The sequence below is a fragment of the Neltuma alba genome, unplaced genomic scaffold (assembly GCF_004799145.2).
Source record: "Neltuma alba isolate B1F8T4 unplaced genomic scaffold, ASM479914v2 tig00000846_pilon, whole genome shotgun sequence".
In the NCBI taxonomy this organism is placed as follows: Eukaryota; Viridiplantae; Streptophyta; class Magnoliopsida; order Fabales; family Fabaceae; genus Neltuma; species Neltuma alba.
This window is the reverse complement of record NW_021632220.1, coordinates 50,158-75,528: the sequence shown is the minus strand read 5'-3', so window position 1 is coordinate 75,528 and position 25,371 is coordinate 50,158. Positions and strand designations below refer to the sequence as shown.

General features: G+C 36.1%; 3 protein-coding genes and 1 long non-coding RNA gene across 8 annotated transcripts in view; 2 read left to right on the top strand and 2 right to left on the bottom strand.

Annotated features, from left to right (window-relative positions):
• The first annotated feature begins 2,488 nt into the window (after positions 1–2,488).
• On the top strand, positions 2,489–4,608 carry LOC114746787 (receptor-like protein EIX1). Its single transcript, XM_028935067.1, has 2 exons — positions 2,489–4,514; positions 4,601–4,608. Exons 1-2 carry the CDS (start codon positions 2,489–2,491, stop codon positions 4,606–4,608), a joined length of 2,034 nt encoding a protein of 677 aa, XP_028790900.1.
• Positions 4,609–4,730: 122 nt separating this feature from the next.
• On the top strand, positions 4,731–5,775 carry LOC114746832 (uncharacterized). The gene is made up of 2 exons (XR_003740314.1): positions 4,731–4,967; positions 5,504–5,775. It is a non-coding gene; the product is annotated as an uncharacterized LOC114746832 (long non-coding RNA).
• A 1,874-nt stretch (positions 5,776–7,649) lies between these two features.
• LOC114746796 (dol-P-Man:Man(7)GlcNAc(2)-PP-Dol alpha-1,6-mannosyltransferase) overlaps positions 7,650–25,371 on the bottom strand; it is a 28,391-nt gene continuing 10,669 nt past the window's right edge. For 2 of the 4 annotated variants that reach the window (XM_028935078.1, XM_028935093.1), the window contains 9 exons: positions 22,951–23,022; positions 21,889–21,975; positions 21,748–21,815; positions 21,116–21,184; positions 20,961–21,043; positions 19,617–19,713; positions 8,357–8,422; positions 8,039–8,132; positions 7,650–7,958 (listed from right to left, as the gene is read on the bottom strand). In XM_028935078.1, the coding sequence (XP_028790911.1) occupies positions 7,881–7,958; positions 8,039–8,132; positions 8,357–8,422; positions 19,617–19,713; positions 20,961–21,043; positions 21,116–21,184; positions 21,748–21,815; positions 21,889–21,975; positions 22,951–23,022 (714 nt within the window). In that variant the 3' untranslated portion in view covers positions 7,650–7,880. The remainder of the gene's footprint in view (positions 7,959–8,038; positions 8,133–8,356; positions 8,423–19,616; positions 19,714–20,960; positions 21,044–21,115; positions 21,185–21,747; positions 21,816–21,888; positions 21,976–22,950; positions 23,023–25,371) is intronic. The other 2 variants (XM_028935085.1, XR_003740313.1) reach the window with 2 other exon arrangements.
• LOC114746817 (uncharacterized) lies at positions 12,261–13,292 on the bottom strand. Of its 2 annotated transcripts, none has more exons than XM_028935108.1 (2): positions 12,990–13,292; positions 12,261–12,603 (listed from the first exon to the last, which is right to left on the bottom strand). In XM_028935108.1, exons 1-2 carry the CDS (start codon positions 13,259–13,261, stop codon positions 12,525–12,527), a joined length of 351 nt encoding a protein of 116 aa, XP_028790941.1. In that variant the 5' UTR covers positions 13,262–13,292; the 3' UTR covers positions 12,261–12,524. The 2 variants fall into 2 exon arrangements, with proteins under 2 accessions (XP_028790941.1, XP_028790934.1); XM_028935101.1 differs by lacking the exon at positions 12,261–12,603 and adding an exon at positions 12,699–12,900.

Here is a 25,371-nt window from a genome sequence, read left to right as displayed (position 1 = left end):
TTCCTCATACGAATAAAGGACCAACAATAGGTGAAGGCATTGGCAGTGGAATTCAGCGCATCTTGCCACCTAACACATGATTTTCCACTTACTCCATTCAAATTTGTATAAATGGATTGCTTATGGATATTTATGACCAAATGACTTGTTTTATTTATTTCCCTCTGTTTTTAATACACCAAGGCCACAGACAGGAATGTAAAAGGATGATGACTTAACATGGATATGGAATTAATGAAAAGTAAATGAGGAACCTAATCCATTTCTTATCCCACCTCTGGTTTGTAAGTTATTCCTTCCATTCTTTTATTATAAGCTACAAGTTTTTGAATGCATGTGTCTAAAATTCATAAGTTACACGTTGAAGATCTTTAAACATTTAATGCCTCTTTTCTTTTCTTTTGGTTTTTTTTCCCCCTTCCTCCTTTCCTCTTCGTTCCTTCCTTCCACCTTTTATTCTTGCTCACCGAATTAATGACGCCATTTACTCAAATCCGAATGCCTCTTCATGCTCTTCACCGCTTCAGATTTGTGGAGTAAAATGACTTGGTTTAATTTCGTCATTTGATTTGGTTTCATGAGCCAGTGGTGCGAGTCAATGAAATGATCATTTATTAATTTAGAACAGAGTAATAAGCCAAGATACACGCATTGTAAGTTTCCTTTTGGAGTTCACTCAGGACGAAAGCTCTTTGCTATTAACGTTGGTCACGGTCCAATCAAAGTCTAACACTTTAACTTTAAAGAAGTATAGAGACCTTAGAGCTTAGAGAAAATGTATTGTATTGCCTTGATTATGTGATATGTACAGTGTAGTATATATAGACTCCGGTGATACAGAAAGAAGGGACATGTAGCCCTAAACAGAAAGATCTAGAATAACTATACGTTACTATGGGCTAGAAAGAGCTAAATGGGCCTATGACACATTATCTTCAGACTTGGGTTTTAATTTCGTTGGATGAGCTCTAACAACTTTAATTAAATTTTATATAGCCGTGTGAACTCCACTAACCATGATTATTTCCAACAAATTTGTGTCCTTATTTAATATTCATTTCGTCTTTTTTAATAAATAACCTTAGACTCCGTCACGTAGATCGAAAAGCTAGTTAAAAATAATAAATAGGTAAAATTAGAAGTGCTTTCTTCAAAATACCCTTATTTATGAAAGAGAGAAAATGTGGATGGAAAGAAATGATGGTTTGAAAAATGAGATGATAAATATGCTGGGTATTAAAATAAGTAATTAATAGGGATAAAATAAAAATTTTGCTACAAAATTTAAAACAACTTATAAATGCTGTTTCTATTTAAGGACAAGAGGATGATGGTGATTGTTGCTTATAAAAAAAGATAAAGGAGTATGATTTACATAGCCATTAGAAGAATTTCGATGTTGTTAAACTTCCAATAGTTAACCATCGAGATCGCTTTATTTTATCATTTACTTGGTTTGAGTCCTTGAGCTCTTATCCAATCTGTTGGCCAAAATTTCCTATATATTTTCACCTGTAAGCAGTCATATCTAATTTTGGGATGTTATACTATTGGTTACTCCTCCGGTCCTTATTATAAGACCCAATTTGACTTTTTATTTGGTCCTAATTATAAGACCCAATCCATTTTCTCTCTTATATTTATGCATTTTTTTCCAAGATAATCCTTCTAATAATGATAGTTTTAGCCAATATACTTAATTAGCAAGGATATTTTAGGAATAATAACACTTATTTATTATAAATAACCAACTTAACTTACTTCCTTAATCTCCTCAAATAAGTCAATTGGGTCTTATAATTAGGACCGGAGGAGTATCATTTTTTATTTTACATTATTTACCATAAAAGAACCACTGATGATTCAATTAATAAAAATAACTTAAAAATCGGGTCAATCTTTTTTAACAAAAAGAACCAAGATTGAATCATAATAACGGACTTGAGCAAATCCCGACATCGACTTTTGAGTCCACTCACTTTAATTTGCTACCCCTTATCTAACCATTAGGGTCTAAGACGCGTTTCATGGGACCGGAGTATGACCGAATTCTGTAAATTAGGAAAATTGAAACCTGAGCAGAAAGAGTGAAGAAGCATCCCGACAGTGTTATGTAGTTACCAAAGTGAATGCGTAGAAAATTATAGGATGCCTGTGGGGCATGATGAACGCGGTTCATATTCGTGTTGGACCAGTTGGTTTCTTTTTGAATAAACAACAATTGATTTTGACCATCTGAATTCTGCAGAAGTATCATTTAATTTCGTTTTTTTTTTTTACCTTCTTATTATCGAATAATTGATGGTTCCTGGATATAATTCTCTTATGATGACCATGAGTAGCATCACTATGAAGTAAACTTGCTATCCTGCTTTCTTTCTTCAAGTGTACTGTTATGATGGCTTCCTACGCTTCAAAAACGATTATTAATTTGCTTTGGTATCTATGTGCCATCATCATACTCTATTCAGGCTCGTCCCATGCGAATATGAACGTTGGTTGCAATGAAAGAGATCGAGAAACTCTTGAAATCTTCAAGAGAAGCATTGAAGATCCTTCGAAGCTACTCTCTTCTTGGTCTACTGAACAAGATTGCTGTCACTGGTTTGGAGTTCACTGTGATAACCTCACAAGAAGAGTCACAAAGCTGGACCTCTCGCGTAATTACTCTGCTGGTAAACGATTCGGAGGTCAGATAAACATGTATGTTCTGAAACTAGAATTCCTCACCTTCTTGGATTTGCATTATAATGACTTCAATGCTATTTATGTTCCCCCCATTCATAACCCGTCAATGATTTCAACCATCCACCATGGTGCAAACTTCTCCAATCTCGTTTATCTTGATCTTTCACATAACTATGGCCTCAAAATCTATGATCTTAGATGGGTTTCACAGTTATCTTCTCTGGAGTATATTGACCTCAGCTATGCTGATCTCTCTGAGGAAACTCTTTGGCTTCAACGGGTTAACACGCTGCATTCACTTAGGGAGTTACGACTAAGTGATTGTCTCTTGGGAAGCATTCAACCATCTCTTGAGCATGCTAATAATTCTTCTTCCCTCGAGATTCTTGGTGCAAACTTCTCCAATCTCGTTTATCTTGATCTTTCAGATAACTATGGCCTCAAAATTGATGATCTTAGATGGATTTCACGGCTATCTTCTCTGGAGTATATTGACCTCAGCAATGTTGATCTCTCTGAGGAAACTTTTTGGCTTCAACGAGTCAGTTCGCTCCCTTCACTTAGTGAGTTACGACTAAGTAATTGTTCCTTGAAAAGCATTCAACTATCTCATGTGCTTGTCAATTCTTCTTCCCCGGCGGTTCTTGGTGGAAACTTCTCCAGTCTTGTTTATCTCGATTTTTCACAAAACTATGACCTAATAATCAATGATCTTAGATGGGTCTCGCGGCTTTCTTCTCTGACATATCTAAACCTCAGCAATGCTGATCTCTCTGAGGAAGCTCTTTGGCTTCAACGGGTTAACTCGCTCCCTTCACTTAGGGAGTTACGACTAAGTGATTGTTCCTTGAAAAGCATTCAACCATCTCTTGAGCACGTCAATTCTTCTTCCCTAGAGGTTCTTGATATTTCTCGCAATGATTTTCACTCTGAGGTTCCTAAATGGCTATTTAACTTAAGTAGCAGTATTTCATCTTTAGACCTTAGCTTCAATTATCTTAAAGGTCATTTACCTGATGAACTGTCCAATTTTAGGAAATTGAGAAGCTTAGTCTTGAGGACCAATAATTTCGGTGGATCAATTCCAGAGTGGCTGGGACAATACAAGCAGTTAGAGCATCTTGATCTTTCTGGTAATTATTTTTCTGGTCCCATTCCTGAAACCTTGGTAAATATATCGTCACTGGCATATTTACATGTTGGGTGCAATTTGCTAAATGGGAGTCTTCCAAAGTCTCTTGGGCAACACTCAGAATTGCAACTCTTTCATGCTGGGAGTAATTTGTTATCAGGTTCTATTTCTCCTTTCTTCTGCCAAGCCATGACACGGAATACAAAATTGATGGCTCTAAGACTGAGTCACAATCATTTTAGTGGCAGTATTCCACCCCAAATTTGCCAACTTCCTAGTCTCCTTATCTTAGACCTGGCTAACAACAAACTTTCAGGTTCAATTCCAACATGCTTGGCTAATACCGCTACTTTCTCTATTCAACCCCTTTTTTCTCACTATCATGATCACAAAAGGATTGGTCAAGATTCTTCAAGGAGTTATGGGGAATATCAGCATTTAATTTACAGAGACTGCAGTGAATCCGACGATTCTCTTTCGGTTATCGTTGATGACATTGTTTCCTCTATTGACCTCTCAATGAATAGCCTTTCAGGAACAATACCTCCAGAATTGTTTAGGTTACGTCATTTACTCCATTTAAATTTATCGCACAATGGTTTGACGGGGAGCATCCCAGATGAGATTGGGCATATGGAAAGTCTAGAGCAGCTTGACCTCTCAAGGAACCAACTTGTTGGAGAAATTCCTCGAAGCATGATCAATCTAAATTTTTTAGAAGTCTTGAACTTGTCATACAATAATTTGAGTGGAAGAATTCCCTTGGGCACCCAACTTCAGGTTTTTGAGGCATCTAGCTACATGGGCAATCCTGAACTTTACGGAGCTCCACTAAGAGAAGGTAATTCAGAACGAGAAATACCCAATAAGGAAAAAGAAAAAGAGATCATCGAACGCAGAAATGATGATTTTTCAAAATGTTTCAAGATGGGCATGGCAATTGGATTTGCTTACAGCTTTTGGGGTGTATGTTTGTCCCTATTCTTCATCTACCCATGGAGAAATACCTACTTTCGGTTCCTCAGTAATATGTATGATCGAATTTATGTCTTCATTGCTTTGAAGAAAAAATGGCTTCGCAAACACTTGACAGGCCATGATATATGACGGGTGAAAGGAACAACTTTTACAAGGTTTATATTTCCAGGTACGTATACTTTCTCTCAATGTTTAATTTTGTATCTATATTTTTTTAATTAAATCTTTTAATTTTGTTCTAGTAAAACCATTAGTTCCTGTAATCTTGATCTATTAGTCCCGTTCGTCCATATATAAGAGCTAATGCTGCTAACAAAATAAAATGAAAGGAATTAGTTAAGGGGGAAAAACATACAACAACAAAATTTGAGAGGAAAGTATAAATGCCTACAAAATTTTTTTCTCTTTATCTAAAGCATTACATCTTTGAATGGCTTGACAATTTATTTTTATATAATTACTCATAGAAAAATATTTAGATCAATTTTTTTATATTCATCATGTGTCTTTTTTCTTAAATAGGGATTTATAATTAAATTATAATGTTCCAAAAATAGGACACATGATATTGTGTGTTTGAGAAACTTGACATAATAAATATAAGTAACTTAAAGTAATTAAGTATCGTCCATACGCACATACCTATGAAAATAATCTACTTGAATTTTTTTGTGACCTCTATTAATTTTCCCCCCTCCCCCCCAGATGAGTAGGTAACATATTGAAGACCTTTGGAGCATGCATGCTTCACGAATCTTTTCGCTGCGATCTTTTATTAATGGTGTGATTATTGTATTGTCATGTTTTTGTTTTGTTTTTCTTTTTTTGGCCAGAAGATTGTATTGTCGTGCTATGTAGACCTTGGGGTGAACCTTAAGATATAATGTTTCACTATTTATTTTGTGAGATTTGTTGCAGGATATTTATATATCACTATTTTTAGGAGATTTGTGGTATTATTATGTTGGTTATGATGTCATTATTGTCTTTTCATGTTTGTAATGTTACTCTCTCCTGTGCTTAATACAACAGCTACTTTACTAATTAAAAAAATTATTATAATAAGTGTGACAAAATCTTCCTACTAAAACTGCAACACATTTTCATACAACATTTATATGTGAGGCGAAGTAGTTTTAAAAAAATAATAAATATAAAAAGATAAAATGAATTAAGCTGTTACATTTATGATAATTTCCAAACTAGAGGTAGTAAGTTAAAATGGAAACGACTAAATATTATATATAGATATATATATATATATATATATCCGCTGCGGTGTTTATTATAAGTAAATTATTTACATGCACGCCCATGTGTGGGTATCATGAAAAGTATCAATTTTATTAAGGTGAGTTGTATATAACACTGATGGTTATTTTCAACTAATTTTGTTGACATCTAAAACTTCTAAGAAATGCCATGGAAAATTATAGATAACTCTCTTGCCATTAACTACGCCCTCTTGTTCTTATATCACTCTTGCCAATAATTTGTTTGCGTACAGGACTCTTGACATTTTTCTTGCATGAAATATTTTGTATAGGTTTTTTTGCATGCCGTAAAAAAGTTTTTTAACCAAAAAAAAGGACTTAATTTATGCATGAAAGTAATTCACAATTTAAAAAACTAAGGAAAAATCCAAAAAAAATGATTGTTGAATTTCAAAATTCCAAATCAGTATTGGTTACTACATTCCCAATTTAGAATTTTGAAATCCAACAAAGATTTTTCTAAAAACTAAGTTCGTTTCTATAGGGTAATATCAACTTAAGCGACCAATGGGTGCTAAATATAACGGAAAGAGTTAATTTCTTATACTATGACTCACCAAATTTGAAATTTGTATGCCAATTAAATAAAAATCAAAACCAAGCTGGGCCATTTTCTTGTTCATAATGACTTGTCTCTACTTTTACTGTTTTATGAACAGTACCATGACTAATCAAGATTGGAATCTTTCCTAGAAGTGTCCACATACAGTCTTTCCTAGAAGTGTCCATATTCAGTGTTGGGCAATACATTGAACAAATGTCTAATAAGGGAAAAATTGTGCTAATAAAAAAATGTCAACTTAAGCTAATAATAAATTGGTTTACTCGGTGCATCATTAATCATTTGTGAGAATCATTTCTGTGTTTCTCCTGAAGTGCCTCTCTCTTGTCATGGGAGAGAATCCAAGCTAAGTAAAACAATTGCTGAGAAAAAATAGTTCATATCGTGCATTGAACATTAAAAAGGACTCACCTCTTATCCCCCTTGTATATGCATTCGCGTGGGGATTGGTTTGAAGGTTGGTTTTAATAATTTTGTATTATTTGCTATCCTCATAATATGTCAGCATTATACTCCACCAGTTCTTTATGTAATACATAATTAATTAATTTGAGTAAATTAAAAATGTTAGTTAAATTAGCTAATATAACATGTTGTTTCTAAAATATCCTAAATATCTTTCTTAATTCTTTTTCTCTCCCTTCTATTTAATTATTGTTCAGGAAATACCAATAAAATTAATTTGAAAAAAATTAATAAACATTTTACATATAGAATCAAAATTAACTTCCTAATTACATCATACATTAATACTTTGCATTATTGCATTGTTTCTCAAGTACTCTTTGTTGACAAGTGCAACATGAATTAACCTTCAATCCTCTCCCACGAACAGACCAAGCAGTGATTGATTATTTTGACTTGTAAATATGAATTTTTGAGACCTTGTAATTATTATTTTTTTCTTTTTACCACAGATCTTTAAGTAACTTTCCATGATTTAATAGTTACATAGACTGTTCTGTTCTCTCTCTTTGCTTTGAGATGTAAAACCAAGCAGTTCAAAACACAGACATGCATAATCAATACCTGCCACACGATGAATGCATCAAGAATTGACAGTTGAATAAGCATGGTCTTAATTATCTATTAACAAATATGGAAATACGATAATGATAAATCAATTTAAAATGCTACATGATATCAATTATCAACTATTATACAAAAGGAGAACATTTTCACCAAACAAACTCCGCCTGTGACTCACATTATTAGCTCAAAAAGCTATCACTAACAGGAAGGACTATCAGCAGCCTGGCCAATCCTTTTGAACAATCATCCGGTTTTCCAGGTTTCCATGGACATACACTTTGGGCTCTTTAACCTGGAGTGGATCAAAAGCATTTAAAACCACATTTCAAACGCATCAAGCATTCAATTTTTGAGTTCACTGTTACTACTGACCAGTACAATCGGCAGAAATTCAAATCTAAAACGAGCTCTAACAAACCCATCTTCACTGAATAGACACTTGAATCCATCAACCACTGGGTGTTCACTGTTAAATAGAATTTTAAAAAACACATGTAAGGTATACCAAACAATTCAATGTGAACACATAGCATTGGCACATGGATTTGTCTCCACTGTACCATTTCGGAAACATTTCTCTACATTCCTCACTGATAACTATCTCTTCCCCATTACACCAAGCATATGAACAATCATTTAACCGTTGAAAAATTTATTCTTCGAATAAGTCGATACGCTTTAAAAACTCACTTTATGAGAAAAGTAAAATTTCTCCGGCGGAATTCCTGCAAGCTGATTTGTTCTTCTTTAGAGTATCTACATAAGAGAAACATATGAACACATTATATTCTGAAAGTTCAATGTCACAAACCAATCGTTTAAAAATACCTTGGAAGTTAGAAGTGAATAAAAACAACACTCAGAAGCATAATTGAAACTTAGACTCTCATAACCGCAATGAGAACAACGAAGCGACACTCCCAAATCCCAAATTTAATTTTCCCATTGGAATTGAGTTTTGCTTTCATTAATTGCTTGTGCTCACTTCATTTGGAGTTTCTCAATTTGTTTCTTTAAATAGAAGTAATGTTTAGTACTTGTTCTTGATCAAAATCTCCGTAAATACAATCTTCAGTTTCTACTTGTCACAACCGATACATTAGCATTATATGTCAGATGAAAAGTAAGCACCATCATATAATCGTCCAAAGCATGGTTATAAAAACCAGATTCAACAGAAAACATAAGAGCTTGGTCCAGTCCGGACTAATTGAGAAAACAAGCATTGGTTAATGGGTGAACCAATTCATTTCATGCATATATCTCAGTCATCAACACAAGAATTTGACAGCGACAATAAACGCAACAATCCAAAAATGAAATGGATGTAAAAGCTTATACAACAGTGGATCATGGCTTATGATTCAAAACATTTTCGCATATTATTGGCTTGTCAATTCACGGAAAACCCACCATAACCCAAGAAAAAAGGAAAACGAAAAAAGAAAAAGAAAAAGAAAAGCTCAAACAAACATTATTGCCACAGAAATATTTCCAAATACGATACTGTATATTTGGAAGCAAGGCTTCAATTTGGACATGTTAAAGAATACTGGTACCAGGAAAACAACTTAATCTTTTATTAGAATGGTTAGCGTTTACCAATTTTTTTGGGCACACGTGTGAAAGCGATATATAAAAATTTTCTGCAAGATATAAAATGGATATCTGAATATGCATGAGGAGAAGCATAATAATTTGAGAACATTTTGTCATGAAAGGGACCAAAATAAGGAAGCATTGGCATTGGTAGGTCCTAGTAATGGTATGTTATTTTCAAATTTTATTTCTTCTACTTTTTATTCCTCTATTGGTTTCACTAAAAATTTTTTCTTATTTTTGTTTTATTTTTCTGTTTCATGTCAAACTGCCAAGATCATTCTCATTTCTTTGTAAATGGGCTACAAGGTTGGAAAGATTTTTGAAAAATTCATACCATTCTGTATAGGAAACAAAAAGATGATTGTTCAAATAAATTAAGTGACGTAAGCTTTTATTAATACCTTTCTTATGTTTATAGCGACCTAAAAGAACTTGGATATGGAGGCTGTTATTAACTAGAATCTATACGACAGGGAAAAACTTTCCCTGCAAATGGGATTTCCTTCCAAGAAACAAATCCATATGTAATAAGCCATCACACCAATGCTCATATTTGATGTTTGCTTTTACCATAAGCCCCATGTTGCCAAGAAGCAATTTCAGCTCTCCAATGGTATTGAATTATAAAGTGAGCAAAAGGAAGTCAAAACATTCTTATTTGCAAAGGCATAAAAGGTATAGATGTAATTATTTTTCAAATTTTTTTCAAGATTTGGTTATAATATTGTATCTTGAAAATATGAATTTGTTGTTTTGTCTATCAGGCAGAGAGACAAAGATTAACGAAAATTTAGAGCACAAAAATTAAAATGGAAGCAAGAGGTAGAGCCGCTGATCACACTTGGCTTCCAGCGGAGAATAACAAGGAAAGCGGCAGAGATGCTGGTAGGGACCTAATCTAAAGGAAATAAAGAGAAACGAAGTAACAGCAAGGAATTCCAATAAAAAGAGCGGCAAGGATCTCACAGCACTCTCTCTAAAGGACCGATGGAGGATCTCCAATATAAATATACTCTCTGAAGAATTGTTGTCTTTATTCCAGCGGCCAGATAGCCTTTTTATAATAAATTACAGAGAGAAAATCAGTTGAAAATCCAAAGATAACAATCAACGATAAATCAGCAACTAATCCTAACGTTGGAGAGGGCTATCCTTCTTATTTCGGAACTGAAAATATGCCAGTAGAAAAAGAACAGGGAAATATTAAAATAAAAAGCATGTAAATCGCTACTCCAAAACTGACTCTTCTCTGCCACATTTAGCCCTTCTTGAATAAGTCAGTCTGAATTTGTCCGGTATCCTATCATTACCCCCCTTTTGGAAAAACGACTTGTCTTCAAGTCGAAAGTCAGGAAATTGAGCAGAAAAAGAATCATAATCTTCCCAAGTGGAGTCTTCTGTGGAACGATTCTCCCATTGAACAAGTAATTCCAGTGTGCTATCATTTACCCAGCGATGCTTCAGCACTTTCATAGGAGTAAGTAGCAATTCCATATCAGTAGATAAAGGGAGGGGGTTTGGGTCTGTAGGTGGTGTTTGGCCATAAGCCGGACGGAGGAGTGATACATGAAAAATGGGATGAATCCTGGCATCTGAAGGGAGCTCTAATTCATATGACACTTGACCCACACGTCGAATGATTTTATAGGGCCCAAAAAATCTTGGAGACAGTTTTTCAAACCTCCGTTTAGCTAGACTTCTCTGTTGATAAGGCTGGAGGCGCAACCAAACAATATCCCCTGGCGCAAACACGAGGTCCCTACGATGGTGATCAGTTTGTAATTTCAGGCGATTTTGAGCCTTTAACAAATTTTCCCACAAAATCTTGAGCATGTCATCTCTTAGCTCTAGCTGTTCTTCCAGATCTGCAACTAGTGTTTCCCCTTTGACATAGGGAACAAGTGGTGGAGGCTCTCTCCCATATACTAGTTTGAATGGAGTATTTTGAGCTGATACATGGAAGCTAGTATTAAAAGAAAACTCTGCCCAGCAAAGGAATTTGCTCCACATTCTTGGTTGCTCGTGAGTAAAACACCTCAAGTAAGTCTCCAAAATACCACCTCGGTTTGCCCATCCGTTTGTGGGTGATAGGCAGTGCTCATGTTTAAGCGGGTCTGGCTTAAACGAAAGAGTTCTTGCCAAAAATTACTTAAAAAGAGAGGGTCACGATCAGAAACTATGGACCGAGGCATGCCATGCAACCGAACTATTTCTTGGCAAAACAGACCAGCCACTGTTTTAGCAGAGTAGGGATGAGACAGCGGAATGAAGTGTGTATACTTACTAAGGCAGTCAACAACCACAAGAATCACATCAAAGCCTCTGGATTTTGGAAGCCCTGTGATGAAATCCAAGGATATATCCTCCCAAATGCGTTCAAGAACCGGGAGAGGTTGTAGTCATGGTTATCAAAGCGAGATACGAATCGTGAATCGGAAAGCCGATTTTTTGAATCTTGAATCGTAACGTATCGTGAATCGTAAGATTCATGAATAACTATTAAGGATGATATATAAGTAATTTTTGTATAAAAAGATATCAAAAGTTTGTAAATATTAGTTATTTTAGACTCTCAAAAAAAATATAAAAGCCAACATATGAAATTCTAAAGACAAATAGTCCTCAAAATCAATTCACAAAATCAAAATCCTAGCTTAAAAAGACTAAAATCACTGAACATAAAATTCAATTCCTCATTCATCATCTCCAAGATCAATGTCACTCAATTCATGATCATCCTCCATTAACAATGTCACTTCTTCATCATCCTCCTCTTCCCCATCTTCAGCATCATCTTCATTCTCATTCTCTTGTCTTACTATAGATTTTCCTTTGTTATTGGCTTTGGCATTCAAGTTTCTTGGACCTATGGGAAAAAAAACTTAATAAGTATGATGGTATATATTTAAACTAAAAATTAACTTAAGTTTAGCTTGGAAATATTATACCTCTCTTTCTTTTCTTACTTGGAGCTCCTTCCTCAAGAGTAAAACTCTCATGTATGTCCATCCATGACCCGTCCACTGGCAAGCATGGATTTTCTTTTTCAGTGATCCACTCATCATCAGATTCAATATCTGATAAACAGATTGGATCATATGTCTCTCCTTTTTCCTCTCTAATCTTTTGTCTCATCTCAAGTTGAAGGTTGTACTTGACAAATACAAGTGCATTTAACCTTTGTTGTTCTAAACGATTTCTTCGCTTAGTATGCACTTGATCAAATGTGCTCCAATTTCTTTCACATCCAGTAGCACTACACGTGAGACTCAAAATCCTCATAGCTATCTTTTGCAACTCCTTGCCCTCTCCTCCATAACTTTCCCACCAAAGAGCTAAAAAAAGATACAATAATGAGAAATGATTTCAAAAATTCATATTTATTATTAAGATTAAAAATTACAGTCTTCTAAATAGAATAGACTATAGACTAGAGAATGGTACCAGGTTGCTTTTTGTTTCTAGTATCTATTGCCATGCTCCTTCCAAAAAGCCCCTTAGCAGACTTAAATGCTTCAAGTTGTTGATCAACTAAAAATCTTGTCTTTCTATCCGGAATCATTCTCTCAATAGTTTCATATAAACCAAAATAAACTTCCTGGTCCGCATTAAATTTTTCATCATAATGAAACCTACGAAAATAACAAATAAGTTATGTTTTTCTATGTTCTAACATACAATTAAACAATAATATTTAAAATTTAAAGTGTATAAAACTTACTTAGGATTAAGAAAGTAGGCAGCCGCATGGAGGGGTCTATGTAATTGCAAAGTCCAACGAATATCAATGATCTTCCATATTTTTTTATACCTTGATTCCTTCTTTTCAAAATTGTCAGCAATCTCTTCTTTGGCTCTGTCCATTGCTTCATAAATATATGGCATAGCAGGTTTAGAGTCACCATCTACAAGTCTTAAAACTTTTACAAGTGGACTCACACACTTTAAGCAATATTTGATGGAACTCCAAAATCTAGAATCCCCAAAAACCATGTCCACCACTTGCTTGCCCTCACTTTTACTAGCAAAAGTACTAGAAGTCCAATCATCTGAAGCAAACATGGTTCGAAGAGCATTTTTTTCTCGCAATATACAACTTAGTGTAAGATAAGCTGTTGCAAACCTTGTCACTGCCGGTCTAGCTAATTCTTTTCCTTTAGAATACTTTCTATACAAGTTAAGGACCCATGTATGCCTATAAATGAAGGTTGTTATTTTCTTTGCATTGGTGATGGTATTATAAAATACTGGAAGTTGCCCAATGTCTTCAAGGATTAAATCAAGACAGTGTGCTGCACAAGGGGACCAAAATAATTTTGTTCTCTTCTCTTCTAACATCTTCCCTGCTGCCACGAGATTTGACGCACCATCTGTCACAACTTGCACCACATTATCCTCCCCAATTTCCTCAACCAGATTGTCTAGTAATTCAAACATTTGTTTAGCATCCTTAATCACACTACTTGTATCCACTGACTTTAGAAAAACTGTTCCACTAGGACTGTTAACTAAAAAATTAGTAAGAGACCTTCCTTTACCATCAGTCCAACCATCACACATCAAGGTACAGCCCCATTTCTCCCATTCCTTCTTATACTTTGCTAAACTTTCTTGAATTTTATCAACTGCTTTTTTCAAGTGAGAAACTCTCACCTCATGATAACTTGGAGGTTTCAAACCCCTACCATATTCACCAACAGATTTTAACATTTGAATGAATAGTGGACTTCTCACCAAATTAAATGATAAAGCATTACCATAGATGCATTTACAAATATCTTGAATTACTAACTCTCTATCTTTTACCATCTCATTCATTGTTTTCTGTTTGGTAGTTTTTGATGTCCCTTCCTTCCCCTTAGCATCTTGAGCAGTTGCCTCTTCAAATATTTCAACACTACTGGCATCTTTACTTTTTTCTCTATTTTCTAACATTTTAACAAACAAATTTTTCACTTCATCAGGAACACTTATACAAGGACTCACATTCTCTCTAGTTCCAGCCAAATGATGTTTCATCCTAGCTACCCCACCCCAACATTGATGTGAACAGTATTTGCATTTAACCATAAGTCTATGGGGAGGAACACTTTCACAGTGATTCCATGTAATATCAGCTTCCTTTTTTTTCTTATTCTGAGTCTGACTCATTTTTCCTACCTTCACAAATATAATATCCAATAGAAGCAAAAAAGAAGCAGGAAAAAATTACCAAATAGGAGTTTATTCAATGGACCCCAATCAACCAGCAAGTCAGCAACAGCCTTCAATTTTTATTACCTTTTGACCAAAAAGGACCAGTAGAAGAGGAGAAAAAATGCAACCGTGGGGCACAAGATACAGAACGTGAAGAACAGAGCATATGGGAATAAAAAAATAGGGTTTCACATGCTTATAATTCAATTTGCGGCAGTTTCTCCCTTTAAATAACAAAAAAATCGAAAAAACAAAAAACAAAAAAGGGGGTATTACCGTGTCGGGTCGCGCAAAGATCCGAGTCGGATCCGCGCGACCCGACAGCGTCCAGAATCGCGCGATCCACCGGCGTCGCGCGATTCGCACGATTCCGGCGTGAATCGCGCAATTCATGGCGCGATTCAGACGGCAAAGAGATACACTGGGAGATTCGTATCTCCCAGTGTGCAATCCGTAGCGTATCGTGCGATCCGAATCGCGAATCGCACGATACTAATAACCATGGTTGTAGTAAGCCTGCAGGTGCAAGTGTTTGATATTTGTTTTGTTGGCAAGTAGAACACTCTTGGATGTAGTGTTTTACATCGCCCTTCATTCCCTTCCAATAGAGATGTGCTCCTAATCTTTTTAAAGTCTTTAAATATCCACTATGACCTCCAGTTGGGGTTGCGTGGGCTTCCTCCAGCAATTTGGTCCTCAAATTACCTTGCCGTGGTATGACTAAGTGGGCTTTATAATATAATCTGCCATTGACTATGCTGTATGGAGAGAGTGGATTTGGACTCTGTTGCAGTCCATCAATAATTGCTTTAGTTTCTGGGTCCTCCATCAAAGCTTGTGGCAATTGGTTCAGGTCATCCACCATAGGGATAACTAGCTGTAAGAATTCTAAAGATTGGGGCTTTCGCGAGAGTGAGTCAGTGGCTGTATTGTCCTTCCCTGATTTATAATGGATGGTAAAATCAAAGGGAAGGAGTTTGATCAGAAGTCTTTGTTGAGAGGTGTTTAATGTCAGTTGATCCAGGAGATGCTTAAGGCTATGATGGTCAGTCTGCACAAAGAAATGATGACCTAATAAGTAGTGGCGCCACTTTTGAACGGCTAGCACCAGTGCTAGAAGCTCTCTGTCATAGGCAGAATTGAATCTGTTTGAGAAGGAGAATCCTTTGCTAAAATAGGCAATAGGATGTCCTTCTTGTATTAACACAGCCCCTACTCCTTCCATCGATGCATCACATTCCACAATAAAAGGGAGTTGAAAATTAGGCAGCCTTAGCACCGGTGTAGTGGTCAATGCAACTTTTAATTTTTCAAATGCGTCTTGAGCTAGATCTGACCATTCAAAGGCATCTTTTTTTGTCAAATCTGTCAAGGGTCGAGCAAGCAATCCATAGTTCTTCACAAACCTTCTGTAATATCCTGTGAGACCCAGAAAGCCACGCAACTCTTTGACATTTTTTGGAACCGGCCAATCTATCACGACTGCCACTTTTTCTGGTATCACTTCCACTCCTTTATTTGACACAATGTGGCCCAAATAGTCAATTCTAGTCTGCCCAATTGAACATTTTTTTGCGTTGGCAAAGAAGTGTTGCTGCAACACCTAAAACACAATGCAGAGGTGCTCCAAATGTTGTTGAGCAGACGCACTATATACCAGTATATCATCAAAAAATACGAGCACAAATTTTCTCAAGAATGGCCTAAACAAGTCATTCATAATAGATTGGAATGTAACTAGGGCATTAGTAAGCCCAAAAGGCATTACTACAAATTCATAGTGTCTTGAGTGAGTCCGAAAAGCAGTTTTGTGAATATCGGATGGCAGCATAAGGATTTGATGATACCCAGAACGTAAATCAATTTTTGAAAAATAAGCTACCCCATGTAGTTCATCTAGCAACTCATCAATATTAGGAATTGGATACTTATCTGGTATGGTAATCTGATTGAGACGTCTATAATCGATGCAGAGGCGCCAAGAGCCATCCTTTTTACTCACCAGCAACACCGGACTAGCAAACGGGCTGGAACTGGGTCTGATGAACCCACGACTCAATAACTCTGAAATCTGGGACTCTATCTCATCTTTTTGGAAGTACGGGTACCGGTAAGGTCTCAAGTTGGGAGGAGACGCATCTGGAAGTAAGGTTATAGCATGATACTGCCCATGACCTGGTGGTAGTGATTTGGGTTCTGAGAATACTGTACCAAACTCATCAAAAATGGCCTCAGCAATCATTGTGCCACACCCTTCCTTCTCAACTTCGCGTGTTAACACTAAGCTTTGAAGTCGTACTGGAGCGTTGGCTTCAGGAATAACTCCTTGTAACTTGTATTTTTTTCCATCTACCCAGAAAATCATGAACATTTTATTCCAGTTGGCCTCAATGGTATTCAGTGATGCTAACCACTTGATTCCCAACACCAAGTCAGTGCCGCCGAGAGAGAAGGGGAAGAAATCCTATCTGATGGTTAAATCAGAAATTTTGACTTCTAAATTATTACATACACGGTTGCATTTGACTGTACTGCCATTCCCGATTTGAACACCGAACACAGGGACATTTTGAACTGGAATACGCAAGTCAGAGACCAAATTTTCTGAGATGAAATTGTGGGTGGAACCACTATCCACCAAAATTAGTACCTTTCGGCCTTGTATGGTCCCTTGCAGCTTCATAGTTGACGCCTAAGTTTTGCCCAGAATGGCATTGAAGGAGATTTCAGCATTATTTCCAACTAGCGAGGCCGCGGGCTCCTCTTCCTCAATCGGTGGTATCACTTCTTCATCCTCTTCGGTAATTTCCATGAGGGAGAACGAGGACTGGTAGCAGTGCCCAGGACGGAAACTCTCTCCACAGCGGTAGCACAGGCCCTTCTCTCGGCGAGCTTGACGCTCCAACTCGGACGGACTGTTGCGTGTGATGCTCGACTCTGCTTGACGGGGGTTGTAAGTGTGCGATGCGACTGGTCTAAAGGGAGTAGATGAAGACGACAAAACTGCTCTACTGGGCATATTTGATGAGTAGGAACGGTTCTGGGCAGAAGAGGAATTGGGCTTGGGCCCACTGGTGAGTTTCAGCTTGTTTTCAAATTCAAGAGCCAAGCTGGTGGCCCTATACACCGTCCAGGGCTTGTGAATTCGCACATCTGCTTTTAGTTCTTCTCGTAAGCCATTGATAAAGACGCCAAGGAGGCAATGCTCCAGCCAGTTCTTGACGCGAGACAATCTACGGGAGAACTCAGAACGGTACTCAGCCACAGTCCCAGTCTGTCTAATGCTACAGAGGTACTCATTCGGGTTCTAGTATTCTGGTGGTCCGTAACTCTCTTGAAGAGCCTTTACAAGCTCCTCCCAATACACCAACGTCCGCTCATTGTTGACCCAAGAGAATAAATCCAACGCATCTCCCTCCAGATACATAGAGGCGACATCCACTTTCATTTCCTCTGGAGTGTCATAGTATCTGAAGTATTTTTCAGCTTTGAGTATCCAACCTCTCGGGTCTCCTTGAATTTGGGAACTCAATCTTTGTATAGGGCATCCATCGTCTTAACGCCGCGTCCGGATCATCATCGCTGTCAGCCTCCCAGTGAGAGCGATGTATTCCTCTTCGTGTGCGTTCAGAGGTAGCTTCCAGATTAGCTACTCTATTAGCCAAGGCTTCAATGTTCTCTAAGCGCGCAGCAATGGAGATCAGCGGGTCAGTATCTCCAGCAAAAGGATTTTCAGGTGGGTTGGTATTGCGGGATGATCTAGTCTCAACCATGGCTCTGATACCAATTTGGTAGGGACATAATCTAACGGAAATAAAGAGAAATGAAGAAACATCAAGGAATTCCAATAAAAAGAGCGGCAAGGATCTCACAGCACTCTCTCTAAAGGACCGATGGAGGATCTCCAATATAAATATACTCTCTGAAGAATTGTTGTCTTTATTCCAGCGGCCAGATAGCCTTTTTATAATAAATTACAGAGAGAAAATCAGTTGAAAATCCAAAGATAACAATCAATGATAAATCAGCAACTAATCCTAACGTTGGAGAGGGCTATCCCTCTTATTTCGGAACTGAAAATATGCCAGTAGAAAAAGAACAGGGAAATATTAAAATAAAAAGCATGTAAATTGCTACTCCAAAACTGACTCTTCTCTGCCACGTTTAGCCCTTCTTGAATAAGTCAGTCTGAATTTGTTGGGTATCCTATCAGATGCCTTTGGAGAGGGTCTAATGATGAGGAAAAATTGGCGGTGGATGTAGGCACCTTTGAGAATGAGTATAGTGAATATGAAACTAAGGGTAGGAGAGGGCAGGATTAGGAGGAAAATGACATAGCATGGGGCTGGCTGGATGTAGGTTAGAGAAAGCCAAACCCAGGTGGTATGGACAATCAATCACATCCAAACCTTTTGCATTACCTGAAGAACCGCAACCACATGAACAGCCTGAGAAATATCATAGACTTATTCCATATACGATATATTTTATGTATATTTTCATGAAGCACGGGCAAACAATGCATTAGGTATGTTTACATTTGCACTACCTTGTCTTACATGCGTGATAAAGATAGAGCAAGAAAGAGGAAACAGGAAGAGCATCTGAGAAGGAGCGAACTGCACCTAGAAAAAGGGCCTCACAAACCTACAAAAGACTAACAAGAACAACAAAGCCTAGGGGAAAAAAAAATACAAATTGACAATTCAAACTTGAACTCAAACAGCTTCTGTCAGCTCATTCAATAACAGCTCTTTATAAGAAGAATTATCTGTTATAGCAAACTGTTTCAGTTTTATTGCCATGTTTGATCCAAAAAAAAAAAAAAAGGCCCGTTTCATTGTCTTGTTTTCTGTAAATTATGATATCGACTTTGAATTTGTAAAATTTGATGATAACAGCACTCTAAAATCTTTCATTCGTATTGAATATCAGACTGTATGTATTCTCCCTCAGTTTTTGGCTTTGCTTAAGTGGTATTATAGCATATTGATGAAAACATTCAAATTTTGCTTTCTATAGCCATTTCTTTTTAACTAGGTAATGAAGGCAGCTGCCCTCATAGCATTATGAGTAGGTCCGTCTCTGGCAAATACATCAAATACGAAGAGCTTCATAAAGGTATGATATAAAAGAAATATGCATAATATACCTCCATGGGGAATCACCTTCGCAAAAGCGGGATATACCATTCATGGCTGAAAAGGTGTCAATGTGAACCCACTGCTCAGTTGTATCATTAAGAACACCTGCCAAGAGCAACAACCATATCACGGTAAACAGACTCGAGACAATGTGATATGTTATTAGATAAAAGACCAGGATGCTAGCCAGTCATTCATCTATCTGCATGATGTACTCAGTCAAGCATTGGAAAATCAACGTCAAAAGGTATTGACATTGCCATTGAAATATATTGTCATGTTCATGTTAGTTGAACAAACTTCATCCTATTTAAAAAAAGTTGAGTACCATACTTTAAATTCAATTCAATGCTACTTGAATTGTTCATAAAATGACAATACACTACAAAAGAATAGGAAAATGTACTCACACACCTACAGCCCCCACATGAAAAACGATGCTATTTTTTAAGAGTGATGAAATATCCTTTATTTACTACAAACATTCTAATCAGCTTAATTATAGGAGTTATGGTTATGGTCAGCCGTTACGATAGAATCATTCTAATGTGGAGAGTGATAAAATCCGAATCCTAATAACAGATACAATTTTAAAGTCCCCTGAGCCTCAAGTCTTGCAAAATGTCCCAGCATCATAGAGTTCTCGACCATGAAGTTCCATTGCTAATTTACAATAAGAAGGCTAAAGTTGAAAAGTGTATTTAGTAATTGCATAAAACATATTGTCATGCATGTGACTGATAAGGGTTGATTAAGTGCTGTATTGTCCTTTGATTAAGATGTTAGTTATTTTCAAAGGTAAAGTAGCATCTATTACCAAGGTCTTATTTCCCAAGCACACCCAGCACCTGATTTTTTCTTTTTTTTTTTTTTTTTGGGGGGGGGGGGGGATGTTCCGCTACTCTAATCTTATTTATAGTACATCCAGCACCTTAAACTATAACTAAGATTACAGTGCTAGATGTAACTAATAATAATATCAGGGTGCTGAATGCACTTGGGAACTAAGATCAGGGTTTTATGTGCTACTTTACCCTATTTTCAATAATGGATATGTATTGCTACTTATGTATTGAAGGATATAAAATATACATTACTCAGTACGACTTAGGAGATTCTCCATCGGCTTTAGGAGAGTTCCAAGACTTAGATTCTGTTTCAAAGAATTCCTAAAGATTCAATTCTTAGATAGATGCCATACGTTCCAGTTCCAATCCTCCCCCTTTCTCAATTCTCAGATAGATTCTATCATCATGCTACACTGAGGACACATAACAATAGTTTTCCTCGAGCAAATTCTAGCTTCCCATGGAGTAGCAAATGCACTAACATCTTAAGATTCATGGACTCACCAATTTGATGCAATTCTTTTAACGCATGCCCGCTAGGGTAATTCCAGTATGATGCCATGAAAGTTGTAATGGAGCATCCTACACTACAAGACATAAAAATAAGTACAAAACGAAGAATACAACTATCAACAAAACAAAATGACTTGTCAGCCAACCTTATTAACAATAGTCCCACCAACATGAAGAAAAGCAAGTTCCAGAAAGGCTTCTTCTTATTGTTGAAACTGGAACGTATGACATCGGTTAGTAACTCGAACATGAAAAAATAAATGACCAATAAAACATGTGCATCAATTATTCAATGAAAGAAGCCTCTTCCATTTTCATATCTCCTTTATAAATGTAAAAGCACTTAAACTTGCTTACTCAGTAACAATACAGTCCCCAAAAAAGACTAATTCATCATTGTCCTTTTAAAACTCTGATTGAATAGACTGGGTCATCAAAATGTATATTTTTACACTGAGCCCAAATTAGAAAGAACGTTTGATTAAAGGGGTAAATGGTAAAGTAAAAGGTGTAGGTATTAAAGGTCAACCAGGGCTTGGGAACAAGTTGACAGGTAAGTAAAAGGTTAAGGTATCAAAACTATTTTAAAGAACATAAAAATATTGCAACTTGGAACATATAAAAACAAAAACAAAAACAAGCTTAAGAAAAATGAACACACAAATACACACAGAGACAGATATACTGAAAAAGACTATATAGAAACAGCAACACATTTTGCCCAAAAAGCTTCAAAATATTATATCTCAAACAGTAATACAGAGCAACAGGATCTTACATTCTGTTAGCAGCAATTGAAGCAGACAGGTTAAACATTGGAACTGAACTTATGATAAAACGGAGCTCCTGCAGCATCAATAAAAATGAGTTGCAACAATGTTCATGATATAAAACATGAACAATTAAGTACGCATCCTACCTTGTGGGGAAGCTTGGAGTAAATCAGAATAAAGGAAAGAACTGGGACAGTGAAAGACCGAACCCTTCTGTCTAGGAAAAGACTGAGCTGAAAAGAAGGCAACCGGCCAAATTAGGAAAAGTGATGGGATTTTACTTTTTATCATACCTTTTTTTAACTCCTTCCTGTTCTTTCTTTCTTTTTTTCTTTTTTTTTTTTTTTTTGGGGTTTGGAGGAAGAGGAACAAAATTAACTCTAGTACTACAAACAGATTAGCAATTACTAATTATGTCTATTCACTGTTCATTGACCTCTCCATATTGCTCATAACGATGATGTTTCTTTAGAAAATGAATGCAAGTTAGTGGCACTGATTGATGACCATCAGAATAGATAATCTGACAATGAAAAATTATTTTACATAACCAGAAAACAAGACAACTGACAAAAAGTGATTATTTTCATAAACCTCATCTTAAATAAACTTCCTTGCCCACAAAATAGCAATATACTTTATGTTCCCATTTCCTTCGTTATACAATTCTTCTATTCTGTAAATCAAAATAAAGCTACCTTTATAACATAAGAAGATTGATCTCCAATTTCCTTACATAGTCTTCTAAATGTTAAATAAAATCTTAAAAAAGCCATGTAAAAAAAATATGATGAGCCCCTATCCAATGAACCAGGGTTGAGCCCCATGACGTGTGCAAGATGTGAGAGAAAGAGGAAATAGGCTATACATATAACAACATGGATTCTATGAACATCTGCTAGCACCTACAGCTTATTTGTAAGTTCTGAAAGCACATAGACATGAAACATTCTAAGATTAGTATAGTTAATACAGAAGTAAATGATACCATAAGAATAAAATTTTGGGTTCACCTCAAAGATGATAGATGGGAATATAAACTTATGTTTCTGAAAAGGAATACCCAAAAAGTGTACTTGTCAAAATAATATATTGTATTAATCAGGTCAATCGAAGCATATATGAGTCAGTATGCCAAGTTAACAGCCTATATAAGCAGTCAGCACAATGTCATAGCAGGTGACGGATTTTTATTAACCAACACCTACCAGTGAAAGAGGATATGCAGCAAGCAATGATCGAGGGAGTGCTGAGGAGAAGTACCAATGGAAAGCATGCGTCTAAACAAATATTGTAAAGGAAATAAACGATCAAATACAGGAGGGAAAATATTATAAAAAGCTAACGTCAGAACATGGATGAAAATTCAAGCAACTGCCACAGTTTGAGTTTATTAGACCATGAAATAAAGTACTTATCCATAAAAGCAAAAACAAGCCAAATATCCATGGACAAATTTACAATGTTTAAAAAGCCCATTATCATTGTATATTAGAAAAATTGTGACAAAATGTAACATTTCAGCCTGAAAGCGCCAATATGCAAAAGGGTTTCTAGCACATCTGGCTTTCAGTGGATTAAGAAAAATTGTATGAAAGTGTTATTTAAATTTAGTAGTCTGAAAATTAGGCTTTTGCTATGACATACAGATTGTCACTTGAAGATTCATTGATGGAATGTTGAAAGGAGGCCAACTAGCAACAGAAAAGATATCGGTTTGAGGGTTCATTTACACATTGTATCTTTTGAATATTTCATGAACAGAACTTTCAGGTTGATAAGTTTAAGGCAAAATAAAACAATGAATAGGGTTTTTACTAGATATATTCTTACTTGTGTTAGGAAGAAATCAGATTAACCATACTATAAAACTAATGACAACAGGAGAGAATATAAGAAGATAAAATGATCCTAGGCTGATTGCATCGCAATGAGAAATTTCCTGCCCTCCTTGACAGAAATGATAATTCTAAGTAAGCTTTACAAACTTAAGGGATTGTTTGGATCAATTCCCGAAGGCCCAAGGAAAGGAATAGAACGGAATTTTGATCACCTCACCATAAGTTTGTTTGGTATGATATTGAGAACGAGTTAAAAGAAATTAAAACTTGAGTAAAAGAAAATTAATATTTTAACTTTAATTAAAGACATAAAAATGAAATGACCAAAATGTCCTCAACCAAAAAATTCCCTCTCCTGCTCTCTTTCCTCACTGGCAGCACAAACTACTTAGTAATTTGATTAATCAACATTTTGACTCGAATACAAACAAAATCCAGACAAGAACATAGAAACACAAAATTGATCGACTAAAAATTTCAATGAAAACTGATTAGAAACATAAATGTCCCCTGAACCTACAAGGAAACCCAGATGAATCAAATCCAACCTATGATTTGCAAGAGTCCAGGGAGTCCATAGCAACACGAGTCATATCTGCAACACCACTGAACCCACAATATGACGGAATCAACGGAAGATCTGTGATGCAACAGAACCCAAGTCTGCGAAAAACATGTTGCTCTTCTCACTGACATGGGAAATTGAAGGAAGATGGCCGTGGTGAGAGAGGACAGCGTTGCACCAGAGTGCCTACCACAACCCAGGATTCAAAGATAAGGAGAGAAAGGAGTAGAAGGATGTGAAAGAGGAGAGGCTGATGGTGGTACTATCAGGGAAGACATGTCACTGGTGGTGATGATGTCAACGGCAAAAGAGACTGAGGAAGGAAGGTTGGCATTAATGGTAGATGGCTCAACAATTTGGAGGGAAAAGAAGCCCTTTCAAAAACATGTCTGAGAGTGGGAAAGGCAATGAATAGGGTGGGAACTAGGAATGGGGATTGAAATGCTTTTGGCTATCACGATTGCCATGAGAAACACCATCTACAGCCTTAAGAGAAACCCAATGTAATTTCACTAGCAATAGAATCTGGATTGCCATTCCTCAAAAGGTCCTGGAATTGAACCAAACAAGCCCTAAATAGTCCAAAATTGTCCTACTTAAATAAAGGGAAACACTCCTATTCCCATAATAATTGAGTTTCTACTTCATATTTCAATTGAAAAATGCTATGAAAAGTAAAGAAATAGGAGAGAGAAAGAGGAAAGGGAAAGGGAAAAGAGTAATAGAAACAGAGGAGAATTAAAGAAGAGTAGAAGACCAAGAGAAACTGAATAATTTCTGATTACATTCCAAAACTGAGTTACAAAGAATGGCAAATACTTATTTATAAGCAAAAGTCCTAATAGATATAAATCTAAGTAAATATCCTTATATTATCTAAATATTATCTAGATATCCTAATCTATCCAAATCCTACTAATATAATTAAAGGCTATCTAAATCCTAATAATATTTATTTAAACCCTATTTATATAATATTTAAGTGTTTTCTTATTTATAATTATAATTACATAACAAAAAACAAAAGAAAATTATATTGAGACCAGAGAATATTCAAAGAAAGATAAAATACGAACCTAAATAAAGCATGGAAAAGAAAAGTGCAAAAGAAATGAAAACCAAGAATGCAGCAACTCCAGCCAATCTTTCCACAAATCACTAAAATATAATCTCACTGGTAAATCCATAGGGAAATCTTTGATACAACCAAATATGTTGTACCC

Bases quoted from the DNA above. Each gene is read 5' to 3' on its own strand.
- LOC114746817 (XM_028935101.1), bottom strand. From the start codon at position 13,261: ATGGTTTTTGGGGATTCTAGATTTTGGAGTTCCATCAAATATTGCTTA. The intron at 12,901-12,989 runs GTAAGTTTTATA...TTATTTTCGTAG, and splicing joins GCCTACTTTCTTAATCCTAA to GTTTCATTATGATGAAAAAT.
- LOC114746787 (XM_028935067.1), top strand. From the start codon at position 2,489: ATGAACGTTGGTTGCAATGAAAGAGATCGAGAAACTCTTGAAATCTTC.